This window comes from Nicotiana attenuata, chromosome 2 (genome assembly GCF_001879085.1).
Source record: "Nicotiana attenuata strain UT chromosome 2, NIATTr2, whole genome shotgun sequence".
Classification (NCBI taxonomy): Eukaryota; Viridiplantae; Streptophyta; class Magnoliopsida; order Solanales; family Solanaceae; genus Nicotiana; species Nicotiana attenuata.
In genome coordinates, this window is record NC_031990.1 from 68,798,819 (window position 1) to 68,823,863 (window position 25,045).

Consider the following 25,045-nt stretch of genomic DNA (forward strand, 5'->3'; position numbering starts at 1 on the left):
AAAATTCTACTTCAAGGAGTTGACAAGGTGAGAAAGGTAAAACTTCAAACTCTAAGGGCTGATTTTGAAGTTTTAAAAATGAAAGAATCTGAATTCATTTCGGATTTTTGTTCAAAAGTAAAGGCTGTTGTGAATCAATTAAGAAGATACGAGGAGGACATAAAAGTGTGACGACCCGACCCGTCGTCTCATGAGAACCGCTCTGTTTCCCCCATTTTCTGCTTCATTATCAGTGTCTTGTGTGCACGAGTTGAATTGGGTTGATTTTTGGAAGGAAATGAGACACTTAGTCTCTTTAAGGAAGGCTTGTTTTGGAAAAGTCAACCGGATGTTGACCTATGAGTTAGAGGGCTCGGATGTGGATTCCAACAATTCAGTTAGCTTCGGGGGATGATTTGTGACTTAGGGGTGTGATCGAAAGTGATTTTGGAGGTCCGGTGTAGAATTAGGCTTGAATTGGCGAAGTTAGTATTTTGGCGAATTCCGGTTGGTAGGTGAGATTTTGATCCGAGGGTCGGAATGGAATTCCAAGAGTTGCTGTAGCTTCGTTAGGTGATTTGGGATGTGTGTGCAAAATTTCAGGTTATTCGAAGGTGATTTGGTTGGGTTTTTGATCAAATGCGTGTTTCGGAAGTTTTAGAAGAACTTAGGCTTGAATCCGATGTAAATTTGGTGTTTTGATGTTAGTTTTGGTGTTTTGAGAGTGCAACTAAGTTTGAATGATCATAGGTGACGTGTTAGTATGTTCGTATGCGGTCCCGAGGAGCTCGGGTGAGTTTCGGATAGGTTTGGGCTGCGTTGTGCTCGTTTTTCTTATGCTTCGACATCATTTCTTCAAGCATAAATGATATCATATTGAACAAATGAGCGATTACATTTTTGAATGAAGCATTAGATCCGTATCGTAATTACGGACCTGTAGCAAAAAGAATCGTCGAATTTGGACATCGTATGAGGATTTTATGGCCATTATACCAAGGTTGCCCAGATTTCCAGGTTAATGACGAAATTGCCCCTGACGGCGTATTAAAAACCTGCACTATTTGCAAATCTTAAAACCTACATATCTCCTTCATTATAAGGTCAAATTGAGTGATTCAAAAGCCTAAATTCATTAGAATTTCACAAGGAATCCATTGGGAGTAGTAAAACGCGTGAAGAATATACCTATAATGAGCAGATCGAGTTTTCTTCCAATTTTTGAACGGGAAGAAGCTTCTGAGGCGATTTTTAAGAGAGAAAATCAGTGGGTATCACAGAGGTAAGTGATTTGATTATTAAAACTCATTTATGGATGATTATAGACCATAATCCCAACCTTTAATTCATGAAAAACAGTAGAAAAATAGGATTTTGGGGCCTCAGATTATGAGACCTTTAGGGGTCGATTTGAGGGGTCAAATGGACTCCGATTTTGGTGTTCTTTATATGTACGGAATCGGGAGAAGATGAAGAACACTTTTGTGTAAAAATTTCTGAGTTTCGAGAAGTGTGCCCAGGGCTCGGGTTTTGTCAATTTCGGGATTATTGATGTTTTTCGATTATTTTCGATTGGGTATTGATGCTATAGCATAATGTGGCGTATTCGTTGTGGTTTTTGTCAGATTGAGGTCGATTTGAGAGGCAAGGGCATAGCAAGCTAGGATTTTGGCCGGCTTGAGGTTAGTAATAGATGTAAATGCTGTGCTGAGGTTTGAAACCCCGAATTTGCACATTGTAGTGCTATGTTGAGGTGACTTGCACGCCGGATAACGGGCGTGGGGTAGAGCACCGTCGGGGATCGTGACTTGGTCCGTCCCGCTTAATAAAATTACTACCTAATTGATTGAAGCTTAGTGAGATCCTTACAAAAATGGATTAATTGTCATAATTTGGCATCGTTCCAACTGATTGAATCCTTCAGGGATTGTTTTTACTGGTTTCTTACCATATTTTCAGACAATTGAACTCAGTCCTAGTATTTAGTACTGTTTTGCAAACTCAGCCACTTTTTCTCAAAACTTGGAACTTAAATAATATTTCTAATGAAGTTTGGGCTGAATATTTCTATATTATTGTGCCCAAGGGGCTTATATGATTCTGGACTAAGTATGGGATCGGGCTGCGCGCCTCAGCAGTATTATATTGATATTGATATGAGGCTTAGGGCCTAATGGATGCCACGAGATGACTTGATATTGCGCTTGGGCCGTAAGGGGCCCCTCCCGGAGTCTGCACACCCCCAGTGAGCGCCGTCGACGATAAATAAATGGAGCGGGCTGCACGCCGCAGCGGGTACTGGAGAGTACCGTACTATTTGTTGCATGTCTTAATTGATTGTCATTCATTTACTTATCTGTTGCAGCATCATTGTTTTCATTGGTTTATTGAGCTGACATTATCTGGATTAAACTTCTGTAATTATAGCTTACATTGTGCCTATCCAGAATTTCTTACTCTCAACCCTTATTTATGTTTATTACTCTCTAGGTTGGAAGTACTCACATTACTCCCTGCACCTTGTGTGCAGATCTATGTGCACCCACTGAGGCTGAGTGAGGATTTCTCTGCCGAGCATCATATCTGGGAGCATCAAGGTAGCTGCATGACGTCCGCAGTCCTGATCTTCCCATCCAACCTATTTGCTTTATTTCCGCATTTCTTTAGAGCAATATGTAGTAGGTTTACACCCGTGTATTAGAGGCTCAGACTTGTGACACCGGATTCTTCGGGCTGTGTAGTAGTATTTCTACTTGGGTTTTCCACATGTTTTAATTATATTTCAGAGTTTCAGTATTATGACTTAGTAATTATTTGTGTTAATTGAATCATGAACTGTATAAAAAGGGTTAAGGTTGTTGAATTGGTCGAGCTTGCCTAGCAGTGTGTTGGGCACCATCATGACCGGGGTTGGGGTCGTGACAAGTTGGTATCAGAGCCTAGGTTACTTGGTCTCGCGAGTCATGAGCCGGTTTAGTAGAGTCTCGAGTCATGAGCCGGTTTCTTGAATTCTTATTGTGCGTCCTTGATTCAGCTTGAAAAGAAACTCTTGAAATTCCTTCCACGTGTTCGTACGCGCGCATGAGTGTTCAATATCAGATGTGCCTTGATGGCTTGTGATTCCCCGATTGAGGGGCGAGATATAATCTCTGTGAGTTTATGTTGGGCCAGTCTGGAGGACTTGAGGCCAGATCTTTTCCTATGGCTTGAGCACCAAGGAGCTGATTGTGTAAGCAAGTGTTTCGAACTTATATGTTCGGCATTGCCCCGATTAGTGGGAGTGACAGCTGGTTAGCTACGTGGTGAGTATGTTAGTGCTGCAAGGTGCATCTATGTAACTTGGAGGTGATGAGGAAGGCCTACTGGATGATAGAAGAACTATTAGGTGTTTGAATTCCATTGCGATTCGAGGTATAGCCCGAGTTATGGGCGCGTGAAGAATCTTTTCATGTTTCCAGTTGAGAGTGAAGTAAAAATTTTATGTTGCTGTATGAGTTCAGACTCAGGAAGACTAAGCGACTGCGTACAGTTTAGGACGATGGAAGGTATACAGAAATGGTAGTTGGAGGCAAAGCAGGTGGGTCATCTCCTGCGGAGTGTTCTAAAGTTGTGTGATCCTTATGTTATCTATTAGAAGATCTCATTTACAAGTGAAGAAAATATGTTGACATCTAAATTGGATCGCCTAGAGAGTGGGCTTAACTGTTGTGTGAGTGAATGCGAGATTTGCAGAAGAGTTAAAAAAAAATTCTAGATGATTTGTGTTTCCACAAGCTTATGAAGGATTGAGTTTAATCTCACTATGGTATTAAGGCAGCAATGGAGTATGTGTGTTATGAGTTGTTGGGAGTGTTTTGATTTGTGGCTTCGAGCCAAGTTGGGGAGTTTGCTAATGATTAGCTAATTGTACGGTTATGTGCTATGTTGGTTCCGGTTTGAGGCATGCTGGCGAATCAGTTCTGGTTGCGGAAATTGAGCCGAGGATGGCACGAGTGAATTAAAATTTTGACAAAGGTTATATGGTGCTTCGTAGATGTGTGAGAATCATAGGATGTCTTAAGTTGTTGTTGGTAAAGAATGCTCGGTGCATGGAGCAGGAAGATATTTGTTTGTATTGGGATGAGGTCATATCCTGCGGTGTCAGAGTGCTAATGAGGCACGGGTGGTTATGTTTGTTTGATCAGGTGAATTACAGTTTGAATAAGAAGTAAATGACTCTCGAGAATGATTTTAATGTGTTCAAGATTCTACATGTAACAATCAGGTGTCTTAAGGTTGTGTATGTGGTTAGAGACTGTGTTTTCATTGCAAAAGGTCAAGACTTGTGATATTTTATGTTAATTATGGGATTCTATGTATCAGTATCTGGAAAGTAAAGGTAACGGATTTAGATTCGCAGGAAGTTCTTCAGAGTAAAGTATTTTGGGAATGTGGTGTTTCTGCGAATATTTGAGAGAGGATTCAGTGGCTTATGGGTCTTAGACAGTGTGGTCTTGTGCTTGGGTCTCGTGTAGTGAGCCTGGGTTGAGGAACTGTGGTGCTACAGCAAGGGGGAATATCAAGTTGATGATGAATCAGAAGGGAAATTAGATAGATGGAATAGCTTGATAGTAGACCAAATCGGTATGGTAAGGATATGATTAATTCTTCGTANATTGAACTCAGTCCTATATTAGTACTGTTTGCAAACTCAGCCACTTTTCTCAAAACTTGGAGCTTAAATATATTTCTAATGAAGTTTGGGCTGAATATTTCTATATTATTGTGCCCGAGGGGCTTATATGATTCTGGACTGAGTATGGGATCGGGCTGCGCGCCTCAGCAGTATTATATTGATATTGATATGAGGCTTAGGGCCTAATGGATGCCAAGAGATGACTTGATATTGCGCTTGGGCCGTAAGGGGCCCCTCCCGGAGTCTGCACACCCCCAGTGAGCGCCGTCGACGATAAATAAATGGAGCGGGCTGCACGCCGCAGCGGGTACTGGAGAGTACCGTACTATTTGTTGCATGTCTTAATTGATTGTCATTCATTTACTTATCTGTTGCAGCATCATTGTTTTCATTGGTTTATTGAGTTGACATTATCTGGATTAAACTTCTGCAATTATAGCTTACATTGTGCCTATGTGCACCCACTGAGGCTGAGTGAGGATTTCTCTGAGCATCAAGGTCGCTGCATGACGTCCGCAGTCCTGATCTTCCCATCTAACCTATTTGCTTTATTTCCGCATTTCTTTAGAGAAATATGTAGTAGGTCGAACCCGTGTATTAGAGGCTCAGACTTGTGACACCGGATTCTTCGGGCTGTGTAGTAGTATTTCTACTTGGGTTTTCCGCATGTTTTAATTATATTTTTGAGTTTCAGTATTATGACTTAGTGATTATTTGTGTTAATTGAATCATGAACTGTATAAAAAGGGTTAAGGTTGTTGAATTGGTCGGGCTTGCCTAGCAGTGTGTTGGGCGCCATCATGACCAGGGTTGGGGTCGTGACAAAAAGATGTCCGTGTGGTATAAAAGATCCTTCGCACTTTAACACCTAAATTCGATTTTGTGGTGTGTGCTATTGAGGAGTCTAAAGATTTAGACTCAATGATGGTGGAGCAATTGGAGGGTTCTTTACAGGCTCATGAAGAAAAGATCAAGAGGAGACAAGAAGTGCCACTGGAGCAACTTCTTAAAACTCATGCATCCTTTAAGGATTATGGAGGTGAAAGAAGCTATCGAGGGAATGGCCGAGGACGAGGCCGTGGCGGTCATGGACGAGGAAGAAGTAATGGTAACAACTTCAACAATGAAGTTAAAATCCACCAAGCATTCAGAGGTCATGGTCGTGGACAACGAGGAGGAAGAGGACTTGGCTACTATCAAGAAAATAATGGACAAAGGTATGACAAATCAAAAATTGAGTGTTATAATTTTCATAAATTTGGCCATTACTCTTGGGAATGTCGTAGCAATGTTGAAGAGAAAGCTAACCTTGTTGACGACAAGAAAGAAGAAGATGAGTCAACGTTATTGCTGGCACTCAAGGAAGAAGACAGGGATGATTGCAGCTCGTGGTACTTGGACAATGGAGCAAGCAATCATATGTGTGGATGCAAAGAAAAGTTTGTAGAGATCAATAAAACGGTGATAGGTAATGTGTCCTTTGGAGATACCTCAAAGATTCAAATCGAAAGGATAGGTACGATTCTGATCTCCTGTAAAAATGGTGATCACAAGCTAATTCAAGATGTAAAAATGGTGTTCAGGCACCAAAGCAAATAAACGAACGAAATTTTCTGCCCTAGTTTTCACTAGGAAAATTTTGTGAGTTATTTGTAACAAAAATCTAAACTATTTCTTTATTGAAAGCAATAAAATCAGGATTGTGTATCCGTGGAAAAAAGAGATTAAGGAGTGGAGTCCTATATCTATAATGAAATCAACCAGGGAATGGAGACCCTAAGTTGGAAAGATTACCAGGTTATGCTGAAAAAAAATGACCGGGTTATACCGAAAAAGGTCCCCGGGTTATGACGGGGAAGGTCATCGGGTTATGCCGGAAAAGAAAAAAGGTCCTCGGGTTATGCCGGGGAGGTCTACGGGTTATGCCCGGAAAAGAAAAAAGGTCCTCGGATTATGTCGGGGAGGTCCAAGGGTTATGCCGGGAAAGTCATCGGGTTATACCTGAAACGAAAAACTCGGGTTAAGCCGCGGAGGTCCACGGGTTATGCCAGAAAATTCATCGGGTTATGCCGGAAAAGAAAAAAGGTCCTCAAGTTATGCTGAGGAAGTCATCGGGTTATGCCGGGAAAGTCATCGGGTTATGCCGGAAAAGAAAAAAGGTCCTCGGGTTATGCCGGGGAGGTCCACGGGTTATGCCGGGAAAGTCATCGGGTTATGCTCGGGAGGTCCACGGGTTATGCCTGGAAAGTTATCGGGTTATGCCGGAAAAGAAAAATGGTCCTCGGGTTATGTCGGGGAGGTCCACGGGTTTTGCCGGGAAAGTCATCGGGTTATGCCGGAAAAGAAAAAGGTCCTCGGGTTATGCCGGGGATCAACTAGGGAGTGGAACCCTATAATGGAAAAGACTACCAGGTTATGCTGGCAGTGACTAGGGAATGAGACCCAATGTTGGAAAAACGTAGCTAGAGATTGGGGACCCTAGGCTACCATGATTTTGAATTTTTTATTATTTCATTCTTTTTTTATATAAGAAAATGAGTATAAATGCAGGAAAGAATTTGGAGGAGACTTCCCTTTTGGATTGATTATTGCTGCAAAGCTATTCTAGCCCTTGCGCAGTTTCTTTTGGTTGCACCTGCTTCTTGCAAGGTTACTTTGGATTGCACCTATTTCCTATTTTTCACACAAAAAACAATTTGTTAGTTTGAAACGATGGTTGGTTTTGTGGCCTTGATTATTTCAACCACTTGATCTCGGCCCCTTCCATCTACAACTGGTTGCTTCTTGAAGACCGATTTCATTTCTGACCCCGGAGAACCTCTACTTTTTCCAGACTTTGCCATGATGGTTGGTCACGTGGGACTTAAGCGTTCAACTTTATTTCGCTTTTGTGGGCCTTTCCCTTCTGACTTGTTGCCTTTTTTTTTTAACTTCGTAGCATTGGGGAACTTTTTGCTCCTCAAGCTTTGTCGCAACGGCTAGTCGCGTGGGACCAAACCTTTTCCAACTTTATTTCGCCTTCGTAGGCCTTTCATTTTTGGCTTCTTTCTTCCAACTTCAATTTCAGAGCATTTGAAGCACTTTCACTTTTCAAACCTTTGCCAAGACAGTTAGACATGTGGGACTCAACCTTTTTTACTTCATTTTGCCTTTGTAGGCACTTCAATTTGATTTGCTCCTTCCAAGAGTTTTCAATTTCAAAACATCAGCTACCATGGCCGGTCGAAGTCGACTTGATGCCCCTGACGAGGCTGGGTGCCTTTTGCATATTAGCTTGTATCAAACGAAAGCCATGTAAATCAGTGTTGCTATCTCTTCTTTGCCTCAGCTTTGGAACAGAGTTAGACCGAAAGGGATTCAAAGGAAACAAACAATGGAATGGAGAATGAGTTTAAAACAAGAAGTGTCCCTTTCGGGGAAAGGAAAGAAGGACTTATCTAGAGTACATGTGGACTTCAATTAACATGACATGCCTTTTGGACTGGATGCCTGATCTGTATAAACCGTCCGACTCTCAGAAATTCATCACAACTTTTGCCTCAAAATCGAGAAACCCTTGCTAGGACTCTGTCGATGCCGATGGCTGTGAGGATCCTCTTTTCGATCAGGGGCGCCTTTTGCGGGTTTTCACGAGCTGACCTCTCTCATTTCTCTTCTCACAATCGCCTTATAGTGCTCCTTGCGAGTTTTCACTAACAAGACTCTCTCATTTTCAATTTCTCTGCTTACCATCGCCTTACGGTTCCCGTGTGGGTTTTCACCAATAAGACTCTCTCATTTTGATTGCATCGGATCCAAGTAGCTGCATTCTCCGATTCTCGAACATTCTCACCGATTGATCGGAAGGACTTGAACGGGATTCTGGGGTAAAAATGATTTGGACTGAATTACAACTTTGGAACCATTCAGGCGGGATCATCGCCGAACCATTATAACATCTGCCCCAGTTTCACTTTTGGGGAATTTGGATTTTTATTTTGATGTGACTGAACCCCAGAGAGAGGATGCCTACGTATGCTTTCGGAATCAAGTCAAACGTAGTTCAGGGAACTTTGTTTTTGATTTTCTGTTTTGTTTTGTTTTCTCTTTTTTTTTTCTTTTTCCTCTCTTTTTCATCATTTTTTTTTCATTTCAATTTCTTTGTCTTTTCTTCCTTTTTTTTGTATCTTTCTTTTTCTTCTCCTTTTTCATCATCATTTTTTCATTTTTCAATAACACTTTCAGGTTCCAAAGAGGGTAATCAAAAAAAAGTAACCGGCTCAAAGGGTTTGCAAAGGGTTGATAGTGTTTGGATAGTGAGAAAGAAAGCCTTCTTCATCCCAATCGGAGAACATTAATGCTATATAGAGGATCCAACATAGTACCTTTTGACTGCATTTGCATTGACAGTTGTTTTATGGACATTTCCTTCGATGTGTCCCAAGTACAACACACTCTTTTGGCAGTACTCTTGTTGCAATGTATGGACCTTTCCAATCAGGTCTGATGGGGAACTTCATGCTTGGCGACCATTTTCTTGCTTTTTCTTCTGTCTCGTCAATGGCTGCAATGGCCTTCAAAGCGGGATCAAATTCCTCATCTTCACAAATCATTCCGACCATTGGCCCTATGTTGTGGGTAGGCAACAAATTGTTCATCACATCAGGAGCTTCTTCATCCCGAAAAACGATTCTTTAAGCTTTAATCAAGTCTTCAACTGCCCTTTTAAGGGTCCAACAGTCCTCCGTACTGTGTCCTATTGCTCCAGACTGGTATTTACATCTAGCATCAGCTTGGTGCAAGGGGGACTCGGGTTTCGGCCGGTTCGGGGCCACTGGCTGCAATAGATCTAGCCTGATTAGCTTTTGGAACAAGCTTGAGTACGATTCACCAATAGGGGTGAACTGATTCTTTCTGAAAGGCTCTCTTGGGCGAGGATTGTATTGGGGATTATTTGGCTGAGGACTATATGGAGCTTGGTAAGTATGGGCATTTCTAGGAGGTGGAGCTCGGTTTTGTGGATAATATTATGGCCACAGCATCACCGCATAGGGAGGCGGTGCCACGACATAAGCATCATCTTGAAGGGGATAATAGTGTGGTGGGACCATAGGAGGCACATATGATTGGCTGAATGACCTGCGGGCCCCGCTCGAGCTTGAGCCATCATGGCTCCCTCTTCACTTCCATTGTTGTTTATCAAACCCTCTGAACCATTCTGAGCAGCCTGTGATGTGGCCTTAAAAGCAGCATGACTTAAGATTCGCCCTGTGTTTAAACCGTTTTCAACCATTTGCCCAATATTGATAGCCTCAGCGAACGGCTTTCCCATAGCGGACATCAAGTTCTAGAAGTAGTCCGCCTCTTGGGCTTATAGAAAGACCGTGACCATTTCAATTTCGTCCATTGGAGGCTTTACCCTGGCAGCTTGCTCACGCCATTTGACAGCATATTCGCGGAAGCTTTCCGCGGTTTTCTTTTTCAAATTGGACAAAGTGTTTCTGTCGGGAGCGATGTCCACATTATACTGGAACTGGCGGACAAAATCTCGGGCCATATCATCCCACAAGTGTCAATGGGTAATTTCTTGATCCGTATAACACTCAAAAGCGATTCTGGTGAGGCCTTCCCCAAAATAGGCCATTAACAGCTCCTCTTTTCCACCAGCACCCCTTAACTGGTTACAGTATCGTTTCAGATTAGCGACCGGGTCTCTATGCCCGTTGTGCTTTTCAAATTTTAGCATCTTGGAGCCAGCTGGCAAGTGGACATGGGGAAACATACAGAGGTCAAAGTATGAGACACTCTTTTGGCCACTCAGACCTTGCATGTTTTTTTCAGGATTTGTTCCAGGCTCTTCATCTTCTAAGCCATTTCCTCTTGCTCGGGATTTTTAACCACCTTTTCTTGCTCCACCGAGAGATCATATTGCGGAGGTTGAGTGAAAGAGTATGGGGTCACATATGTTATTTCTGACTGAAGCTGACCCTAAAAGATAAACATTGGAGGCGGTGCCGTTGAAGCCGGTGCCTGGGGGCGAACCACAGAAGGCATGCCAGGATCATTGGAGGGCATTGGAGGGTGCCCACATGGAATGAGCGGGTTGGGCACTGGAGCGTTGGTAACCTCACCAGACCTGGGGATCAACTCAGGGAACCCAGGGATTACACTTGGCGGTTCCCTACCATTAGACCAGGCATCCCACATTTCTAATATGCGGAGATGCAACACCATATTCTCTTCAGCAGCTGCTGATTCTAGTTGCAGAATAGCCGATGCCGGGCTATCCTCGGGACTGATAATTGGTAGATTGCTTGCGGAGGCCATCTGTGCCTTTGGATCTTGTGAAGGAGGGGAGGCTAGACTACTAACAAAACCAACCACCAAAACCTGGCTAGTTTGCACACCCAACAATCTTGTAAGTTTTGAGACATTTAACATATAGGAAATCCCACGTTGGGATGCAATGCACCTAACAGTTAAACGCTTCCACCATGTGTTTGAACGGTTGCATGTTTCATCCCGGCCTTAACTAACATTTTTCAGTATGTACATCTTTTCTTTTATTTCTGCCTTTTTTTAATCACTCTTATTTTTTTTTCATTTTGTTGCTATCGCTCTTTATTTTTGGCACTCTTTTTTTTCTTTTTCTTTTTTTTGTTTTGTTTTTGTCACTCTCTTTTTTTGCTTTTTTTTTCTTTTTTTTCACTCAACTTTTTTTTCTTCTTTCTTCAAATTATTTTTCACTCAGTTTTATTTTATAGCTATGATCGAATCCGATGGAGATTGCCTACGTATCATGACCCCGCATGAATCAGATCTTGCGTAGTCCGGAAGATTGGGAATGGAGTAAATAAACTAACTCTATTTTTTTGTTTACTTTTTATAAAACTCAGGCCATGAAAGCTTTACGGCAAAAGAAAAACATTTTTTGAGTTTTGATTTTTTTTCTTTTTTTTTCGAATTTTCGAATGAAATGCTTTAAAAGAAGAAAGTAAAATTTTTTTTTGATTTTTTATTTTGATTTTTTTTTAGTTTTTGAAAGAAAGACTTCTAAAAAAAATTTATTTTCTTTTGATTTGAACTTTGGGAATTTCAAAGAAAAAGGAAAATATTTTCGTTTGAATTTTCACTTATTTTCTCTTTTTCTAAAGAAGAAAGAAAAATAATTTTGGATTTTAGATGTTGCCTCCTAATTTTCGAAAGAGGGACTTTTAAGAAAATATTTTAAATTTCTGAGCTTTTTATTTATTTACAAAAGTACTTCTAAAGAAAAGCAAAATTCTTTTTTTTTGTTGACATTTACTGTAACGACCCAACTGGTCGTTTTGAGCTTTTGCACCTTGCTCGCCAGTTCTCGGACATGACTTGCCCCGTGTGATGTATTATGACTTATGTAAATCGCTGGTTTTGGTTTTCAGGGTAATCGGAATGAATTTGGAAGAATAGTTGTCAGTTTGAAGCTTGAAATTTGAAGGGTTTGACCAAGAGTTGACTTGTTTGTATTTGATCTTGGATTAGAATTTTTATGATTTGGTTAGCTCCTTTGGGTGATTTGGGACTTAGGAGCGTGATCGGAATGCATTTTGGAAGTCCGTGGAAGGTTTAGGCTTGAATTGGCGAAATTGAGATTTCGGCGTTTTCCGGTTGATAGGTGAGATTTTGATATAGTGGTCAGAATGAAATTCCGAGAGTTGCAGTAGCTTCATGGTGTCATTTGGGATGTGTGTGAAAAATTTCAGGTCATTCGGACGTGGTTTGGTCGGGTTTTTGATCAAAAGCGTAATCTAGAAGATTTTGGGATTCTTAGGCTTGAATCCGATGCAAATATGATATTCTGATGTTGTTTTGAGTATTCCGAAGATTTGAGCAAGTTTGAATAAGATATTGGGATATGTTAGTGCCTTTGGTTGAGGTCCCGGAGGCCTCGGGTGAGTTTCGGGTGGTTAAACGGATCAAATTTTGTATATTAAAAGTTGCAGATTTTGGCTTCAGTTCTGTTGCAGGTTTTTCTTCATCGCGATCGCATGAGGAGGCTCGCGATAGCATCGAGGTTGCTCTTCGCATTCGCGTAGATAGGGCTGCGATCACATAGTTTTATGTTTCTGTGTATCGCGGTCGCGTGGTCTCATTCGTGATCGCGTAGTTGGAAGATTTTGGGCATCGCGTTCACATGAGGATATACGCGATCGCGTAGAGGGAATTATGGGCTGTGCTTCGCGATCGCGATTAAGTAAAAATGAGAGCTGGGCAGAATGCTTTAAAAGCTCATTTCCGTGAATTTGAGGCTAAGTTCCTCCATTGTTGGTCAATTTTGAAGCTTTTTGAAGAGGAATTAAGAGGGATTCAAGGGGAATCGCCCGGAGGTAAGATTTTTGAACTCAATACTCGGTTCTTGTGTGAATTCTACCTAATTAATCATGAAATCTAAGCCTAAAATTGAAGAGCTAGGGCTTGAAATTTGGAGACAAAACATTTGGGATTTGAAGGGTCAATTGTGGATGGATTTTGATGTTCTTAGTATGTATGAACTCGTGTGAGGATGAGGATTCCATTGATGTTAATTTTATCGGATTCCGAGACATGGGCCCGGGGGGCCGGGTTTGAGCAAATTTCGGGATTTGATGTTAAATTGGATATTTTCGAGTGGGCTTCGCTCCCTTAGCATATTTTAATGATCATGTACTGATTGTGGCTAGATTTGGAGCATCCAGAGGTCGATTCGTGTGGGCGAGGCATCGCGACTAGAGTTTGGACCGGATCGAGATAAGTAATGATTGTAAATACTGTCCTGAGGGTTTGAAACCCCGGATTACACATCGTAGTGCTACTTTGAGGTGACGCACACGCTAGATGACGAGCGTGGAGTTGTGCACCGTTGGGGATTGTGACTTGGTCCTTCCCGTACGACTGTTAAGTCGCGTACTTGATTTGAAAATCTTTTGATATTCCATGTTCTAGAGACTTATATTATATCTTGGGCTGTGTGCCATGTTTGGGGCCTTGTGCCGACCTGTTGAGACCCTTAGGGGCATTTTTACTATTTTTCCTCACCCTATGTGTTTGATAGCATATCCTCAGTCATGTTTTACCTGTTTATTGTTTAAAAATATGGTTTTATCACTATATTTTCTTAAAAGTGTGAAAATTGTTCGGGCTGAGTTCCCTGTTTTACTGATGGTCCGAGTGATCGTGAGTTGATGACTGAGATAGACCGAGGGTCTGATTGTGAGGTTGATGACTGAGATAGACTGAGAGTCTGATGGTGATGTTAATGACTGAGAGAGGCCGAGGGCCTGGCTGTGAGGATTATATATCTATGGATCGGGCTGCACGCCGCAGCGATATAGCGCTTGGGCTGTAGGAGCCCCTCCGGAGTCTGCACACCCCTAGTGAGCGCAGTCGACTAGATATATGGATCGGGCTGCACGCCACAGCGGTCACTATATGGTACCTACTGAGTGTGAGTGCTGAGTGAGAGCGCTGATTGGTAAGAGTTGAGTCACGAGTGACTGAGAGGCTAGCCCGAGGGGCGATAGATATATACATGCACATGAGTTACGTTTGCCCGAGGGGCCTGATTATGAACTTATTGACTTTCACTTCTCTTTAGAGTGAGTTTCTATCGAATATGTTGATTTAATGACTATTTTCACTCATCTTTATACTGAGCCTCTGTCGAAAATGTTAGATAAATGTTTTTAAACAACTTTCATTTAAGCTGGGGTTTACGAGATGTTCCGAACTTAATAACTGATTTGGCCTTTGTTATTTCCACTGAGATTTTCTTGTTAGGAGGTGTTATGACTCCTGTTTTGCCCGAGGGGCCGTTTACGAACTATGTTTTGCCCGAGGCGCCGATTATGGTTTTTCAGTTCTTTTATTAACAATAGTATTGAACCCCTACTGAATCTGTCGGAAGGCATTTTAAATGATTTTTTACCCAAAAGCTGGATTTTAAAAGAGGTGATTGACTCGTATTCTGATCTAGCAGCCTGTGTGCTTATTGAGTTTAACATAAATGTGGAATTCATTGTTTCCTACTGCTCAGTCTTTATTTACTCTTATTACTTACTGGGTTGGAGTACTCACATTACTTCCTGCACCTCGTGTGCAGATTCAGGTATTTCGAAACCCGGTAGCGGGTGTTGGTTGCTCAGACGCGGAGTCATTAGAGTTAGCAAGGTGGTTGTACGATGTTTGCATTACCGCTTCCTTCCTCTCATTTTCATTTCTGTACTTAGTACATTTTACTGTTTTTTTTTGTTGTATTCAGACATTGGTAGATGCTCATGACTAGTGAGACCCCGATGTCGGGCTTGTGTAATTATTCCGCATTTTGCTTTTAAATATTCATTATGAGATTAATGGTTTATAAATGGCATAAAAACAACTTTAAATGGAAAATGGTTGACTTGGGAAATTGTGTCGGCTGGCCTTGTCTTCACGAAAGGCGCCATCACGACCGGGTCCAGTTTGGGGTCGTGACATTTACGAAAGAAATACTTTTGAAGAAGGAGAAAAAAAATATTTCCCTTTTTTGGATTCTTCTTTCTTTTTTGGTTTTTTTTTTAATTTTTGGAAAAACACTTCAAAATAAAGGAAACCCGTATTTAGGATTTTTATTATTTTTGATTTTTCTTTTACTTCTTTTTCCATATGAAAGACTTCACAAAGAAGGAAACTATTTTTGAGTTTAAAAACTTCTTCTTTTTTTTTTGAGTTTTCTAATGAAAGATTTCTAAAGAAAGAACTAAAAGAAAATATTTTTAGACTTTTTGAAAATTGGGGTTTTAAAGAAAGACTTTTCTAAATAAGGAAGAAAGGAAAATATTTTGGAATTTTTTTTTTTAAAAAAAAAATTGTGGGCCGGAACCGATGAGATTTGCCTACGTATCTCACATCCGGTGAGAATCAGAACCGCGTAGTTCGATCAGCTTTGTCATAATAAAAATAAAGAAAAGACATTTTCTTTTTGGAGTACAGCAAAATTCTCATAGCCAGTTGCACTAATAATTCTTACCAAGAAAAGAACTCCCTGATATTCAAAAACTCAAATAAACTATTGGAAAACACAATTCTCAAACTAAACGATAGCATTGGCAGCACTTGCAATCCTTGGCCAAAGATCAGCACACTCTTTCCCGATGGGACCAGTAATGGCAGATCCCTTCATTTCACCCTTGGGATTCACAATTACACCAGCATTATCTTCAAAGTACATGAAAACACCGTCCTTTCGGCGCCACGGCTTGCGCTGACGAACAACAACAGCAGGCATAACCTTCTTCCTGAGATCAGGCTTACCCTTCTTCACAGTGGCCATAACCATGTCACCCACACAAGCTGAAGGCAACCTGTTCAGCCTTCCCTTGATACCCTTCACCGAAATGATGTAAAGGTTCTTTGCACCAGTGTTATCGGCACAGTTAATAGTTGCCGCCACCGGCAAACCCAGTGACATCCTGAACTTGTTCCCAGCAGAACCTCCACGTCCTCGCTTCGACATTGTTCGACGGTGTTGTTCGTCACTCTCTCTCTCTAACCTGTGAGAAGAAAAGAAATGAAACTTTTGAAACCAATTTCTTTTTCCCTCTTTTTTTTTTCTCTTTTTTTTTCTCTTTTTTTTTTTAAAAAATTTTGGCAGAGTTTCGTCATATTTTGGACACCAGGTTTTTTCAACGGCGGGTAATTATCTCTCTCATACCTCAATTTTATTTTTCCCAATTTTCTCCCTATTTTGGCAACCGGTCAACATGCAAACCGAAGCAAATAATTGTACAAGTAGCACGTAAAAAATGCATCAGGATGGTCTTTTGATTCTGAGGTCCACCTGTCCTAGACGGATCCAACCCTTGTGTTGAGTCCCCTAAGTCAAATGCACATGATGCAAACAAACGTTTCTACTAGGGATCCGGCATGAGGCTGAGTTACTCTAAGTTTAAAACCTGGGTATATTGTTCTAGACTTGGTGTACCCGAGCGGACAACTCGAGCCGAGGAGGAGGCTACGTACCGGGAACCAAAAGACCATCCAGCTTTGTAACTTGCCCGTTAGGACCGGGACCGTTTGGGCCCGGGACCGGGTCCTAAGTGGACCGGTTTCAACCGGTCCTAAACGGGTCTAACGGCTAATTTTAAAAAAAAAAAATCCAAAATCCAAAATTCTTTTAGCCGTTGCAACATTTAAAAAATGGTCGTTGGCCTGCAAAAATAGCCGTTTGGGCTTTCTAAAATAGCCATTTAACCAACCCCCTTTTGTTTTAACCTCAAACTTTCTATAATTACACTCTTTCCCTATTTTCAACTATAAATACCCCCTCATTCTTTTATTTTTCTCACAAAATCATCAATCTTTCTCATTTCTCAAACTCAAATTGAAGTATTCAAGTCTTCATTCATCTCTCATTTCTCAAACTCAAATTCTTAATTCAAGTTAAATCATGCCCGGTGATTCTAGATTGCACCCATTTATTTTGGAACACTTTAATGTGGTAGAAGAAAATGAAGAAATTTACATAATAAAGTGCAAGAACTGTGGTCGAGTCTACACTCACCGTCCAAAGTTGGAGGCACGGGCTATTTAAGGAGGCGTATAAAGAGTGGTCTTGCGTTCTCCAGACATTCGAATTTAAGATTTTAAGTTGATTTGAGATAATTTGTGTTATTTTAAAATTACTAGACTTATTATGCTTAATGTTTTAGTTTGTTAGATTAATTTGAAGTATTAGATAAAAAATTTAAACAAATAAATAGGCCCACTTTGATAGAGACTCTGTTTGCTGCGGGTCGTCTCGAGAAGTGCAGCTCACCTAAGTAACTGTATACCATGCTGTTACGCCCATTAGGCCGCTAAAAATGCATGTGCCTGTGCAACAAAAATGCACAGGAAGTGTAGCGTGAGTACGAAAACAACGTGTACTCAGTAAGTATCCCGCCTAATCTCGAAGAAGTAGAGACGAGAGGTCGACTTCGACACTTACTAGTGGTCCAATAATGGTACATCAATAATATGACAAATCGAGGATTTATATAAACATCATTGTAATTCAATAGAGTGAAACAAGTAAACAATTCTTTCTTTTATATGAAATTCCCAAATTACCTTTTTTATCATTTATACATATATTCTCAAGCTGGGAAGAAGCAATATCAACTTCAATAAATTTTAAGGTAAGCAATACAAGCATGCGCAAATCATGCCGATGACGTATGGCCCGATCTAACAATATTTAAACTGTGCACTACCAGAGGGTCGAATGGCGTGAACCATAGATGCATCTATTAACCCGCTCGCGAATCATACATGTGACACGGTCAAATATAAATAAACAATGATCCTTCTCGCGAATCATACATGCGACGCAGGTACACATAGAAATACATATTCAAACAGTTAATCAAGACATTCATCAAGAAAACAATTATTCAAGGAGGTGTAAATTTTCCTTTTTTTTACAAGCCAAAAAAATGAATTTTAACTCTTTTAGAAAATCATTTGCCACTACGATATGATTTAAGCAATTTATACTATCATTAAGGTTGCATTTATTACAAGTAAGCATGCTTTTGGGTCCTAGACTACCTGGACATAAGCATAATAGTAGCTACGCACGGACTCTCGTCACCTCGTGCGTACGTAGCCCCCACAATTAGCAGCACATATTCAATTAATTCACCTTTGGGGATAATTCCCTCTTACAAGAATAGAAAGGAGACTCACCTCGCCCCGAAGTTCCATAACCGGCAATCCACGCCCTTCCGAAGACTCAAATCGATGCAAAAGGCTCCAACACTAGCCAATAATTATGTAAATCCATTAATATGAGATCAACTACTCATTATAATATAATTTATTACAATTCCTAACCCCGACCGAAAAGTTGACAAAATCGCCTTCGGGCCCACGTGCCCGGATTTCGAAATTTTTCGAAGATAAACTTTACCCATAACCTCACAAACTCAAATATATAATTTACCCTTAATTTCATGTCCAAAATCGTGGTCAAAATAAAAAAATACCAATATTCTAGGTTTTTCCCTCAACCCCAAGTTTTCCACTAATTTCCATGTTAAAATCTACACATAATCAATGTATTTAACTCATAATAGGTAGGATTAACTTACCTCCAAGTTGCTAGGTAGAAGCCCCTCTCAAGAAGCTCCAAAATCGCCCAAAAATAGAGAAAAATGAGCAGAAATGGCTAAACCCCGCTATTTTAATGTATGCAACTTCCGCACCTGCGGACTTATCGCGGCGAGTCCGCTAGTGCGGAGCCTCCATCGCACCCCCGCCAATTACCGTTTCTGCAGTCTTCCATCTCGCTTCTGCGCTTGCGCAGATGCGGTCAATGCCCCGCACCTGCGGTCCTTCACCTGGGCGGTCATGTTCCGCTTCTGCGGCTCCGCACCTGCGGCCCAAGCCTCGCAGGTGCGGTTACACCAGAAGGCAGCTGATCACTTCTTTTTCAAATTCCAAAATTGATCAGTTAACCACCCGAAATCCACCCGGGGCCCCCGGGACCCCGTCCATTCACACCAGTCAGTCCCAAAACACATTACGAGCTTGCTCGTGGCCTCAAATCATATCAAACAACGCTAAAATCATGAATCGACCTCCAATCCAAGCTTAATGAACTTTAGAATTCCAAACTTCTACATTCGATGCTGAAACCTATCAAATCTCATCCGATTGATCTCAAATTTTGCACACAAGTCATATTTGACATTACGGACCTACTCCATATAAAAATGTCCACTTCCGGTCCAACTTCTCAAAAACCTTTAAATTTCTATCTTTGGCCAAATGACTCCAAAACGACCTACAGACTTCCGAATTCACTTCCGATCACGCTCCCAATATTGGAATCACCATACGGAGCTATTCCTAGACTCGGAATCCCAAACGGACATTGATAACACAGAAATGCACTTCATCCCAAACTTATGAAATTCCTCCAACAATGCTAACTTCCACAACATGTGCCGAAACGTTTCCGGGTCTTCCAAAATCCGACCCGGACATACGCCCAAGTCCAAAATCATCATACAAACCTGCTGGAACCTTCGAATTCCGATTCTGAGGTCGTTTACTCAAAAATCCAATATTAGTCAATTCTTTCAACTTAAAGCTTCCGAAATAAGAATTCTCTTTCTAAATCAACTCCGAACTTCCTGGAATTCAATTCCGACCATGCGTACAAGTCATAATACCTGAAGTGAAGCTACTGAGGGCTTCAAACCACTGAACGACGCGCTAGAGCTCAAAACGACCGGTCGGGTCGTTACATTCTCTCCCACTTATACATACGTTCGTCCTCGAACGTGCTGAGAACTGCACCGGAGTTGTCCGAAATCATTGTTTAACACCTTGAGCACCTACCCGTGCTACCACAGCTTAGTTAAGTGTCACATTTCCTTTTTTACCACCCCGATAGGGGATGATATAAGGGAGTTTTTTTAATTAAAGTGACATTATTCGAAATGAGATTATTTTATTTAATTTATCAGAGTCGCCACTTGGAATAATTTATTTGGTGTCCCAAGTCACCGGTTTATTTTAAAATCCCAAATCGAGGAGAATTTTGACTTAATTTAAAAGTTTGCGAAACCAAAAATTCTAAGTAAGGAATTCTGTTAACCCGGAAGAAGGTGTTAGGCATTTCCGGGTTCCGTGGTTCTAGCACGGTTGCTTAAACTATTAATATTGGCCTATTATCTGATTCACAACATGTTTTAAACCTAGTGTGTGCATTTTTAGACTTTAAAAACCGCTTTTAATTATTTTATGGAATTATTCTGGAACAAGTTACGATTGTCGTACACTTGTTTGTTTGATACACATTACGATTCGTGTCACGGGAACCGTACCCACGATCTACAACATGTTTAATTTATTAGAATATTAGAAGTTGTGGCCGGGTCACATAAATGTACCCCCGGATTTGGAAATTAGTTATCACAACTACGTCACAGGAATCGTACCCGTAGCTATGATGATTTTATTATAAACGCGCCTAAAGTAAACTACGAATGTTTAAGAATGTGTTTTTCTATACTAAGTTAATATTAATGTGAGGGCCATAGGTTATGGATTTTATTTGCGTATGGCACACCTCAAATTATTTTAAGAAAAGATTTGTATTTTTTCTAAGGCAAACTAAAGATGCTCCTACTTTAATCTAATTTAAAATTAGGTATCACAACCACTTCACGGAAATCATACCCGTAGTTATAATAATTTAATTGTGCGCCTAAAAAAAACTACGTTGTTCATGAATTGAAAAGTGCGAACCCCATCTTACTCATCGTCATTGTAGACCATCAAGCAATCAACTAAGAAAGAAAACAAAACTATTCTAGTCTAAATGTAGAATTACGCCAATTTCAAACCTACTGAAAGTCCAAACCAAACAAACCTAATTCACTCCAATTTAAACAAAATCTACTGTTTCATCAATTCATTTATTAACTCACAGTAAAATATTATATCAACTATAACATGCTAAATCATAATACCATTAAAACTAACATGAAGCTAAGTATGGACATTGATGATATTCCCTATGTTATCATTTAGCAAATACGATGGTTACGTCCGATTGATCACGGCGACATTCAATTTCGTGAGATAGCGCAGAAGAATACTAAAACTTTATCACATCAGATGTTAGGAAGAGATTAACATAATGAATTAAAGAACAAAATAAGAGAAATGGACCTTTCATTATAGTAAAATATTCTCTTTAAGATTATAGAACCTTAAAAGCAATTTGTACAGCAATAATCCTTTGGAATTTGATGAACCCACGACCGGAAAACTTGATTCGGCAGCCTCACAAACCAGACTCAAGTGACTCGAACGGAGCCTCCTTGCTGCGTGTGCTCTAACTGGGTGTGACTTACATGACAAAGAGCACCAGAACAATAACCTACAGAAGCTAGACGGATCGCCAGATTTAACCAAACGTTCGGCCAGATCTGAAACTCATCACAAATGGAGGAGAGGGGAGGATGGAGCCATGAAGTTTCGTTGGTGGCCGGCAAGTTGAAGGCGGCTGTACTTGGGATTGTAGGACCAATCCCAATTAAAATAAAAAGAATAAAAATGATTGGATGAAATGGGTGGCAATTGTAGGCTCACAACTTGGTCTTGCAACAATTTACAAAACCGTTTTGGATGGCAATTTGCAAAGCAAATTGCGATGGAATGAACCATTCTGATTGGTTCAAATGTTGGCAAGTTCTCCTATAAATAGGAGCTTATTTCTCTCATTGAAAGTACACCAAATCAGAGAGAGCGCTATAGAGCGTAGAGAGAGTAATCCACAGATTGTAGTCTGTGAGATAAATAGTGAGTGTGAGTAATATTGTAGTGAGGTGTTTAAAATAAAGAGTGTTATTTCTTTCGAAGTTGTAGTAGTCTCTTGACACTACTAAGTTGTAATATTATAGTGGAAATATTACTCCACTCGGGTATTATATTTTATCCCGTTAAAATATTTGGTGTCGTTGTTACTCTCTTGTGTTATTGTTATTTACAATGGATATTATTCCCGGGTGGGATATTATTTTTTATCCCAACAACGTGGTATCAGAGCCATGGCGAGTAATGGCCCGCTGTCTTTTCAGCATCCCCGTCTCCCAAAAGATAATTATGAGAAATGGTGTCTACGTATGAAAGTCATTCTAGGCTCCCAGGATGTGTGGGAAATCGTAGATAGAGGGTATGCAAAACTTGATAATGAGGAAGCTCTGTCTCAAAATGAAAAAGATGTCTTGGCAAAGTTTGGATGATGCCATGTTTGAGAAGGTGGCAGATGCTATCGCCTCAAAGGAAGCTTGGGAGATTTTACAAAATTCTCTTCAAGGAGTTGACAAGGTGAGGAAGGTAAAACTTTAAACTCTAAGGGCTGATTTTGAAGTTTTAAAAATGAAAGAATCTGAATGCATTTCGGATTTTTGTTCAAAAGTAAAGGCTGTTGTGAATCAATTAAGAAGATACGGGGAGGACATAAAAGTGTGACGACCCGACCCGTCGTCTCATGAGAACCGCTCTTTTCCCCCTTTTTCTGCTTCATTATCAGTGTCTTGTGTGAACGAGTTGAATTGGGTTGATTTTTGGAAGGAAATGAGACACTTAGTCTCTTTAAGGAAGGCTTGTTTTGGAAAAGTCAACCGGATGTTGACCTATGAGTTAGAGGGCTCGGATGTGGATTCCAACGATTCGGTTAGCTTCGGGGGATGATTTGTGACTTTGGAGTGTGATCGAAAGTGATTTTGGAGGTCCGGTGTAGAATTAGGCTAGAATTGGCGAAGTTAGTATTTTGGCGAATTCCGGTTGATAGGTGAGATTTTGATCCGAGGGCCGGAATGGAAATCCAAGAGTTGTTGTAGCTTCGTTAGGTGATTTGGTATGTGTGTGCAAAATTTCAGGTTATTCCAAGGTGATTTGGTTGGGTTTTTGATTAAATGCGTGTTTCGGAAGTTTTAGAAGAACTTAGGCTTGAATCCGATGTAAATTTGGTGTTTTGATGTTAGTTTTGGTGTTTTGAGAGTGCAACTAAGTTTGAATGATCATACGTGACATGTTAGTATGTTCGTATGCGGTCCCGAGGAGCTCGGGTGAGTTTCAGATAGGTTTGGGCTGCGTTGTGCCGTTTTTCTTATGTTTCGACATCGTTTCATCAAGCATAAATGATATCATATTGAACAAATGAGCGATTACTATTTTGAATGAAGCATTAGATCCGTATCGTAAATACGGACCCGTAGCAAAAAGAATCGTCGAATTTGGACATCGTATGAGGATTTTATGGCCATTTTACCAAGGTTGCCCAGATTTTCAGGTTAATGACGAAATTGCCCCTGACGGCGTATTAAAAACCTGCACTATTTGCAAATCTTAAAACCTACCTATCTCCTTCATTATAATGTCAAATTGAGTGATTCAAAAGCCTAAATTCATTAGATTTTCACAAGGAATCCATTGGGAGCAGTAAAACGCGTGAAAAATATACCTATAATGAGCAGATCGAGTTTTCTTCCAATTTTTGAACGAGAAGAAGCTTCTGAGGTGATTTTTAAAAGAGAAAATCAGTGGGTATCACAGAGGTAAGTGATTTGATTATTAAAACTCGTTTATGGGTGATTATAGACCATAATCCCAGCCTTTAATTCATGAAAAACAGTAGAAAAATAGGATTTTGGGGCCTGAGATTATGAGACCTTTAGGGGTCGATTTGAGGGGTCAAATGGACTCCGATTTTGGTGTTCTTTATATGTACGGAATCGGGAGAAGATGAAGAACACTTTTGTGTAAAAATTTATGAGTTTCAAGAAGTGTTCCCAGGGCTCGGGTTTTGTCAATTTCGGGATTATTGATGTTTTTCGATTATTTTCGATTGGGTATTGATGCTATAGCATAATGTGGCGTATTCGTTGTGGTTTTTGTCAGATTCGACATGCGAGGAGGTCGATTTGAGAGGCAAGGGCATAGCGAGCTAGGATTTTGGCCGGCTTGAGGTTAGGAATAGATGTAAATGCTGTGCTGAGGGTTTGAAACCCCGAATTTGCACATTGTAGTGCTATGTTGAGGTGACTTGCACGCCGGATAACGGGCGTGGGGTAGAGCACCGTCGGGGATCGTGACTTGGTCCGTCCCGCTTAATAAAATTACTACCTAATTGATTGAAGCTTAGTGAGATCCTTACAAAAATGGATTAATTGTCATAATTTGGCATCGTGCCAACTGATTGAATCCTTCAGGGATTGTTTTTACTGGTTTCTTACCATATTTTCAGACAATTGAACTCAGTCCTAGTATTTAGTACTGTTTTGCAAACTCAGCCACTTTTTCTCAAAACTTGGAACTTAAATAATATTTCTAATGAAGTTTGGGCTGAATATTTCTATATTATTGTGCCCGAGGGGCTTATACGATTCTGGAATGAGTATGGGATCGGGCTGCGCGCCTCAGCAGTATTATATTGATATTGATATGAGGCTTAGGGCCTAATGGATGCCACGAGATGACTTGATATTGCGCTTGGGCCGTAAGGGGCCCCTCCCGGAGTCTGCACACCCCCAGTGAGCGCCGTCGATGATAAATAAATGGAGCGGGCTGCACGCCGCAGCGGGTACTAGAGAGTACCGTACTATTTGTTGCATGTCTTAATTGATTGTCATTCATTTACTTATCTGTTGCAGCATCATTGTTTTCATTGGTTTATTGAGTTGACATTATCTGGATTAAACTGCTGTAATTATAGCTTACATTGTGCCTATCCAGGATTTCTTACTCTCAACCCTTATCTATGTTTATTACTCTCTAGGTTGGAAGTACTCACATTACTCCCTGCACCTTGTGTGCAGATCTATGTGCACCCACTGAGGCTGAGTGAGGATTTCTCTG

The 25,045-nt window shown here is 40.7% G+C and overlaps 1 protein-coding gene across 1 annotated transcript; it reads right to left on the reverse strand.

Moving 5' to 3' along the window:
• On the reverse strand, positions 15,615-16,176 carry LOC109223021 (60S ribosomal protein L23). Its single transcript, XM_019387283.1, has one exon. The coding sequence runs from the start codon at positions 16,140-16,142 to the stop codon at positions 15,720-15,722; it is 423 nt and encodes a 140-aa protein (XP_019242828.1). The 5' UTR covers positions 16,143-16,176; the 3' UTR covers positions 15,615-15,719.